Genomic DNA, 10,000 nt, shown 5'->3' with positions numbered 1-10,000 from the left:
CTCTGAACGTCCATCAGGCGAAGGAACATAGGTCTTACCTAATGGACCAAGCTCGGATGGAGACTACTAGGTTATCGAAATTATAAAGAAATAGAATTTTTGGCTTCGTCAACAAACCCGTAAAGGAAACTTGAAAAGAAAATCATTTGAGATATCTTCACTGAAAGACAAATAAGAATCCACTTATTTTTGGTGTGGAATAAAGGTAATGTCGAACTATATTCGTAAGTAAAAGAATAAAATAATAATTAAGACCCAATAGATATGCAGAGTTACAGTGAAAAAAAGACTAAAGACATCCTTGACATGAGACATTTCATGACAGTACTTATCGTGCCCTCCTTTATAATGAAGAAACCCCAATGAATTTAAGAGAACTTTAGATCAATAAAAAAAATGGCAAGGAAGAGACTAATGAAAGCACCAGGGGTCCCTGGTTATCCAATCATACCTTCTGTGCTTTTCTCTTGTCGGCTCGCTGGTTTTGGTGGTAAATTCTTGAGAAGTTCGAGACGATGACAGGTACAGGTAGCGCGATCACCAACACACCGGACAGTGAACAGACACCGCCCACGATTTTCCCGGTGGGCGTGTGCGGAACCATGTCACCATATCTGTAGGGGAAGAAAAATATGTCATTAAAAATTATGAAGAAAATTACGAATTGGTGTGTTATATAATGGATGGATAGTGCTATGTAATGAATCGAAAGTCAGCTATTAGAAATTGAATTACACTGTGGTTGAACTTCTCAATTTCGTTGATTGCTAGTTAATACAGCTATTATAGTAAACTGCTGTACTTGATTCTTGGATACATACGTATATATTTATCTGAATTATGCTTTTCCCTTTGGAAAGATTGCCTACGGCGATATGAAAAATGTACGTACACACACACACACACACACACACACATATATATATATATATATATATATATATATATATATATATATATATATATATATATATATATATATATATATATATATATATATATATATATATATATATATATATATGTATATATATATATATATATATATATATATATATATATATATATGTGTGTGTGTGTGTGTGTGTGTGTGTGTGTCAATATATTTTTTGGGGACTTTCTTGTTCTTATGTTGTCATGTAGATCAAGGGATTTTAAAAATGGCCGTTTTCACATCTCGTAGAATTTAGAATATGAGAAATGAACAAGAAGGGGGAAATAGATTGCAATTTCAATATTCTAGTTTATACTTTGTGGCTTCAAAATTGTTTAGGGAAAGTTTTTATCTTGATCGTTTTAGCGCTTTTATTTGTCTGTGCTATTATCATTAGATTTTTTCTTTTTAGTAAAAGAAATATACATTGACAATTCTTACAATATATAATGCTGAATATACATCAAATTATATTTAAATGAATTGAATTAATAATTAAGGATATATTCACTATATTGTAAATTTTACTATTCATCTAAATATGTTTTTAAATTACCAGCTTATCGACTCGTGAATACTTTGTGAACAGATGTTTAAAATCCTATCTTATTCACTTATAAAGTTTTCTTGAAATCTATTTTTATTATCTCGCTCTACTGTCATTCGTTCGTAACATTACTTTTGTCCGCAAGACTACTGCAACACTGCCTTTTAAGAGCTGTTAGTCCCTCGTGTGCTTAATTAGTTACTAAATTAAGCAACACAGCACCAACAAAGAAGATTAAATTTCTAGTGATACTAAGCAACCGTTTGTATCTCTCGACTGAGATCAATGCTGGAGCAAGAGCCAGCCGCCTTTACCAACAGCTCTACTTTTCTATCTGATCTTGACCCACTTTATCTCAGCCGAAACATTGCCTGTCTCTCGGGAGACGCTTGAAGGTGTCCCGCCATTCTCTCTTATGTTGAAATGTTGCAGTGCGCATGCGCAGCTGAGTGTAACTTTACCCTGAGCGTACAATGACTGGTTGATGGATTGATGATAGCTGGATCGGATTTTATATTATCGTTAAAACCCGATAAAAACCTAATTATGATTATACGCCCTTATTCGGTATCCTCCTCTGCATTAAAGGTCAGGTGAAGTTAAGGAATAAAGTTTCTGAAGACAATTACCTTTTCCTTTTTTGTCAAACCATGCATGAAAAATCGCTATTGGTATTGGATGCTCAAAATACTAACTAATGCCAAAAGATCAACAATCCAGTTACAAGTTTTCTTTCTATAGATTAACAAAATTCGATTATTGAATTGTCCCATATACTTTGGCGTTGCGAGGTTTGTGTTATTACAAGAAGATGTTTAGGAAAGCTCGGAAAAATTAAGAAATACAAAACAGGAAATGAAAAAGTAGATGGATAAGATAAGTAGAGTAGCACCAGTTAATCTCTTCGATCTAGACTTCTTGAGAAGATATTCAACAGCTAGAAAATTTATTTTTCTTTTGAAAACGTCCGTCATCACAAAACGTTTTGAGATTAAATCAAATATGCTGTTGTATAAACAATAGCATTATATACGTATCGAATATTCAGTAACCTTTTAAAAGGGCATAGAAAATAAGCATTCGAAATAAAATCGAATTGCAGTAAAATATGTGTAGGAACTACTGTAGTATTTATGGAGAGGTTAATAAATGAGAACCATTGCCGCTTAGTTTACAAATGATGAAATATAATGCTCGAGTCATGTAATTAGTAGAATGAGTAATTGCGGGAGAACTTAATTACCGGTGACTGAGATAGTTACTAGATTAGATACCACTGAAATTCGTAGATCAGTTTGAATAATAGAGTAAATGATGACCCACGATCGAGTAGAACCTCTTTCAAGAGTCGATGCCAAAAGGAAAGTAACATCCATCACGAGAAGAGTCAGTAAATGAACGAGAAGATTGAAATCATCGCTTAAAGGAGTCACTTCAAATTAGTTCCTTTAGATGTGAACGTTGAAGTATCTGCTTGTCATCTGTCATTCTCCTCCCACGCCCTAAGAGAGAGAGAGAGAGAGAGAGAGAGAGAGAGAGAGAGAGAGAGAGAGAGAGAGAGAGAGAGAGAGAGAGAGAGAAGAAGAAGAAAAAACGAATGATGAAAATCTAAGCTATTTTTATTTTTGGTATATTACGAAAAATAAAATAAAAAGATAAGGCGATAAACATAGTAAAGAATACATGATTAAAATGATGAAATAAATCAATATATATCTTCCTCGGTAGATTAATTCACGTAGGTGAAATATAAGGAAGACGTTCTTCCAGATCATGTCTGATTTTATTTTCTCGTATGAACTAAGCTGGATTTATTACAATGCCGACGGATTTCTTTAACCTTCTTGATTAAACTTAGCATTGTTTACTTGTTTACACGACATTATTATAACGAAACGCTCATGAAATTGATACTGGGAAGCAAGAGTACAAAATGCCTGTAAATGCCAAGACCTTTACTACTGAAAGATAGCAAAAAAAGAAAAAAAATTTGAAAAAATATACACGGACTTATTCAGGAATGAAAAGAGGAAAGAAAAGAACGAGTAGTTTTTTACTAGTACTTTAATGTCAAAAACCTTTCTCTTAAAAAATACCTCAGTGAAGATACTTCATAAAACATTAAACCTTTACTTCCCCAGTGGATGCTGGGGCTTGATAATGCTACAGGATATGATGAGTATAATCTCAAAAATGACTTCATTGTTCGAGAGAGAGAGAGAGAGAGAGAGAGAGAGAGAGAGAGACTTCTTTGGTATGCCAACTTTCAGTTTCTCGTTACCACTTGAATATTAGTTATTTTAGAGAGAGAGAGAGAGAGAGAGGAGAGAGAGAGAGAGAGAGAGAGAGAGAGAGAGAGAGAGAGAGAGAGATTTTTTCGGTATACTAATTTTCAGTTTCTCATTACCTTAAATAATAGGGTTTTTTTTAATATCTTAAAACTAGTTGTTTTTTATATGCATATTTATAAAGTAATTTTTAAAGTAGTAACGATAGATTTTGTACATTCTCTCTCTCTCTCTCTCTCTCTCTCTCTCTCTCTCTCTCTCTCTCTCTCTCTCTCTCTCTCTCTCTCTCTCTCTCTCTCTCTCTCTCTCTCGTAAGTATAATGTAGTAATTTTCGAGATTATACTCAGATTATCATGTTATTTATTTCTCCTGTACTGTACCGTAAAACAATTGATACCATCCTATTCAAAATGGTTTATGATAATTATTATTTAATTCTATTTGATTGTATAACTACCCTCATCATGAAGCTATTCTCACTCTCGCTTTTCCTCCGTGAAAATGTTGCTTTAAATTACTATCGTAATAGGCCGACCTGTCGCAGACAATGCTACTTTAAATCATTATCATAAGTGGCGATCTTTCCCAGACAATGTTACTTTATATCACTATCATGAGAGGCAGACCTGTCGCAGACAATTCTAATTTTATATCACTATCGTAATAGGTCGACTTATTGCAGACAATGTTACTTTAAATCTTTTTTATAACAGGTTGACATGTCACGAACAGGATTATTTAAATCACTATCGTAAGGGGCTGACCTATTGCAGATAATTCTACTTTATATCACTATCGTAAGAGGCCGACCTATTGCAGACAATTCTACTTTATATCACTATCGTAAGAGGCCGACCTATTGCAGACAATTCTACTTTATATCACTATCGTAAGAGGCCGACCTATTGCAGACAATTCTACTTTATATCACTAGCGTAAGAGGCCGACCTATTGCAGACAATTCTACTTTATATTACCATCGTAAGAGGCCGACCTGTCGCAGACAATTTTACTTTTTAAATCGTTTTTATAAGAAGCTGACATGTCACAAACATGATTCTTTAAATCATTATCGTAAGAGGCCGACCTATTGCAGACAATTCTTCTTTATATCACTTTCGTAAGAGGCCGACATGTTGCAGACAATTTCACTTTAATCGCTATTATAAGAGGGCAACATGTCACAAACATGATGTTTTAAATCACTATCGTAAGAGCCCGATCTATCGCAGACAATTCTACTTTATATCACTATCGTAAGAGGCCGACATGTCGCAGACAATTTGACTTTAAATCACTACCATAAGAGGACCTGTAACAGACACCATTAATTTAAACCACTACCGTAAGAGGTCGACCTGTCACAGACAATTTTCTTCAAATCACTCACGTAAGGACCTGTGGCAGACAGCATTACTTTAAATCACCATCGTAAGAGGCCGACATGTCGCAGACAACGCTACTTTAAAAGCAGCCTTCGAGTGCAACGTGAGTGCAACTTTAACCTCATGACGCGGCAGACGGGGGTTTTCGCTCCTCGATTCATTGCTTCTATAAATAACAGCTAATAATCAATCACCAAATAACCAAAGAATAATTAGGAGAAGTGGAGAACTATGTCATTGCAGATTTTTCCCCTTAGTGTGTGTGTGGGTGGAGACTAGGTGGGGTGGCATTTGCTTGTTAGGTATGACTGCCTTCTTTTCATAAAGTGGCCCTTGAAGTCAGGGGTTGACTTTGACTTCAGCCTATTATATCGCCGTAAACTATCACCTGCTCTATATATATATATAATATATATATATATATATATATATATATATATATATATATATATATATATACTGTATATGTATATATATATATATATATACTGTATATGTATATATATATATATATACTGTATATGTATATATATATATATACTGTATGTATATATATATATATATATATATATATATATATATATATATATATATATATATAATACTGTATATGTATATATATATATATATATATATATATATATATATATATATAATGTGTAAATTATACATACACGCGAACATCGATATGTATATACTTGTTTGTATACATATGTATATCTACAGATATGCACGTGTACGTATAAAGGACAACGAGGACAGTGAATTTTTTTATTTAGTGTCTAAAATATTACTGTATACTGGCAACAGTATATATATATATATATATATATATATATATATATATATATATATATATATATATATATATATATATATATATATAGTATATATACAGTATATATATATTATATGTATATATACATATATATAATATATATATAGTATATATACAGTATATATATATTATATGTATATATACATATATATAATATATATACAGTAATATATATATATATATGTATATATATATATATATATATATATATATATATATATATATATATATTTATATATATATATATATATATATATATATATATATGGTTTTCTTATGGATGAATCTTACTTTTCCTTCCCTGTACCTTCCGCATCCTTTTATTAATATGAGTATCCTTCTAATGAGAATAGTAACTAATTAGTAGGAAAATTACGCAAGCCTTCATAGTTACATAAGAAAATTGTAATTTCACTCACTGTGATGTTTCAATATCGATTCGTTTTAAAGCTCAATCTGATTTATATATATATATATATATATATATATATATATATATATATATATATATTTATATATATATATATATATATATATATATATATATATATATATACTCAAATGAATGTTAGTGTAATTCATGTCGAATTTCACAGAATAAAGTTTTTTGCACAGCAAGAAAAGATATTTTTCATAAAATAAAAATTTCAAATAGAAAAAAATAAAAGATTTCTATTGATTAATATTAAATAGAAACGTGTTCGAAGACTTACTCAAATACGAGTTGAAAAATATCCTCGAAATTTTAAATCCTAAGCTCTTTTTAAATTGTTTTCGAGTACAGGAAAAAAAGTTGATTGAAGATTTAAGGGCCCAAACTTTTTCTTTCTTTCAAGATATTAAATTGGAAACTAGCAGCAATATTTGGGTTATTATATATATAAATATATATATATATATATATATATATATATATATATATATATATATATATATATATATATATATATATATATATATATATATTGCACTTTTGTTATATCTATCTCTAGGTTGATAACTTAATTTATTGTGTTACATTAAGAACATTTCTCCTACTGACAAAATATAATCACTATATAATTACGATTACTTTTATTTTACTTTTCTTTTGTAATCTATCATAACATATGTTTTTAACTAAGCTCTTATATTTACCCCTTGCCGTTTATTATAGTCACTTATATCTTTCATCAAATACTATACTCAACACAGCCAGAAATGGCCTATAGGGGGAGGGCACCTGATTTTAAATGGATTTCCCCACTGATGCCACATCTCCACAGATCACAGCCTCGCCCAATCTCCTAACCCCCCTCTCTCTCTCTCTCTCTCACTCTCTCTCTCTCTCTCTCTCTCTCTCTCTCTCTCTCTCTCTCTCTCTCTCTCTCTCTCCTCTCTCTCTCTCTCTCTATGTAAATTGGTGTAATTCTCAAACTCTGTCCGGAATTATTCTAACTTTAGTTCTACACAAGCATTTTGGAAGAATTCAATTTGTTTTTTCTGTATGAGAGTTTGTTTTTATCCTTAATGACCCTCTAACACTTATAAGGCAGAGTTTGCCTCTACATACGCAGTGACATGCACATTCTCACGGTTGACCGTTTCCCTGCTTTCAATCTTGCTATATGGCCATTTTCATAGCCATGTTAAGGAATTATCTACAATGTGAAATGGTATTTCTTGGAAGAAAAGAGAGAGAGGGAATATAATTTCAGAAATGGGCCAATTTATATAGAAATGTAAAGAGAGATAGAGAGAGAGAGTGAGAGAGAGAGAGAGAGAGAGAGAGAGAGAGAGAGAGAGAGAGAGAGAGAGAGAGAGAGTTACCTGTGGAGACATTGTAGGATTCTGTTTAAAATTACTTACCTGCTGCGTTGAGTGTAATCTAACTTGAATTCATGTATTACGATCGTTATTCTTTATCCTTATGTTCAAATAACAATTTCTATATGCTTCGTCAGTATGTATTTTTATACATCATCACATAAATTGGCCATTAATTTAATTTTATTACCGTTGATTTTTGCGTATGTAACACGTTTTGGAATTATATAGTAGCCACCTAATTCAAGTTCTTTGACACTTAATCGTTATACATTGAAGCAATTACCTTTTTTACATGGTAAGAGTTTAAAGGTTCTTTTTAAGCTGAGAGAGGTGAGTGTATGTAATATAACACAGACAGGAAATAAGAAAACTTAAGATTTGCCAATACTGAAAAGAGGCATGTCAATTGACTCCACGTTCCAAATATTTTGAGGACGATAGAATGGGGATCTACAAGAAGTAAAGGAGGCGGGAACTAAAAAAAAAAAATGGAGTTTTACGGAAAGAATAAAGGTCAGAAGAAAGACTCAACACACCGTCGTCTTCGAACGAATGTGACATGAAAATGCCTGACGTGAACTAGGTCGCAAGAGACGTGAGTTGTGTTGCAAAGCGGTTTACGAGCCGGCGTCCATTTCTTGAATGCAGTGAGCATCTTATTGTGATTGTGGTATGGATCATCTTTATAAAAGTTTGATTTGAATTCTTATTGGATGTAAATCTTAAATAGACAATAAAATAAGAAATATGTTATCTAAGTCTAATTTGGCATCGCCTTAAAGTGGAAGTCCATTAACATTCTCTTCCCTTGCAATAGCTGAGGTTAGGGCTATGGTTAATCGATAAGAGAGAGAGAGAGAGAGGAGAGAGAGAGAGAGAGAGAGAGAGAGAGAGAGAGAGAGAGAGAGAGAGAGAGAGAGAATCATCGTCAAGAGCTGTGATTAAAACTTCACAATCACATCATTCTATTTAGTTTTGCCTGCTCTTGTTGTCTGTGGGAGAGAATGAATTTATTCTTGGCATTAATCACAGTGGTTTTCGCCGTATATGTCTGTTTGTATTGAAAACTATATCAATCCTTGGAGACACGAAGAGGGTCATCTTTGAAGTGAAGACTCCATTATTTATTGAAATGGAGAAATACAAAAAAATTAATTTTCGGACATCAATTTAGCTGATGATTGCAACTGTATGATATGGGAAGGAGGAACAAATGTTACGTGGGTACCTAAATAAAGGAAAAAAATATATTGAGATAGTAAACAACAATACACTCGTAAAACTAGAAAAAAGGAAAGGTAACAAGGTTCGACTTGTTCACTGGATCATGAAACATCGTTTTGCGTACAAGAATTTGAGTATGGAACTGGTAGCTATTTAGAAATCATGATAAATAAAGATTAACATTTCAGAGAGAGAGAGAGAGAGAGAGAGAGAGAGAGAGAGAGAGAGAGAGAGAGAGAGAGAGAGAGAGAGAGAGAGAGAGTTTTACAGGCAATAAACCATCGTTACAAGTCCCTGATGTGGAGCAATCATAAAAGAAAGAAGAAGAAAGAGAAAAAATCGTTACTGGAGGAGCAAAGAAGAATTTTGGCAGGGAGGACTAGTGCCAAACTCTGCTATTAATCTGAGATGTTGGTTAGAAGAATAGATCTTTTGGTGTCGTAAAGAAAGATTATAGGTTATATCTGTGGTCAAGTTAAGAACTGATTATTCGCCTTAATCAAATTAAGGGATCGTTTTTATGGATTAAACATGTTTAAAAATGCACAGGTGCTATTCTAAATATTCATAGATATACTTAGTTCTTCTGAAGATTCATATAACACACGTTCAATAAAGGGTTTACTTAAACCCTTCGACAGGTACCCATATTCGTCTGAGTTGCTCGAAGATGTCCTTTGACGGATTCACCAACGTAATTTGAATGATTTATTGACGTTTTTCGAGAGATTTATTGATGTCTTTAGGGGAATTCACACGTTTTGCTAAATAACAGGGTCTATATACATATTTAGACTTTGATTGACAATGTCTTAGGCTTCTTATAAAAATATCATAGGTGGTATTCGTTCATTTTTCGGTGATCTAGAATACGATTAGGCTGCTTCTTTAAGATAGGATTCGAGAATTTCAAGTCAGAAAATAAAAAAAAAACCTCAAAATTATTCAGTAACGATTACGTAGAGTATGCCTAT

General features: G+C 32.4%; 1 protein-coding gene across 1 annotated transcript in view; it reads right to left on the bottom strand.

Annotated features, from left to right (window-relative positions):
• Positions 1 to 10,000, bottom strand: part of Shal (Potassium voltage-gated channel protein Shal) — a 334,303-nt gene that overhangs the window by 78,647 nt on the left and 245,656 nt on the right. Inside the window, 1 exon segment of the mRNA XM_068362045.1 lies at positions 452 to 614. Coding sequence (XP_068218146.1) covers positions 452 to 614 — 163 coding nt within the window.

This window comes from Palaemon carinicauda, chromosome 38, assembly GCF_036898095.1.
Source record: "Palaemon carinicauda isolate YSFRI2023 chromosome 38, ASM3689809v2, whole genome shotgun sequence".
NCBI classification, from domain to species: Eukaryota; Metazoa; Arthropoda; class Malacostraca; order Decapoda; family Palaemonidae; genus Palaemon; species Palaemon carinicauda.
This window is presented reverse-complemented; position numbering and strand designations above follow the sequence as displayed.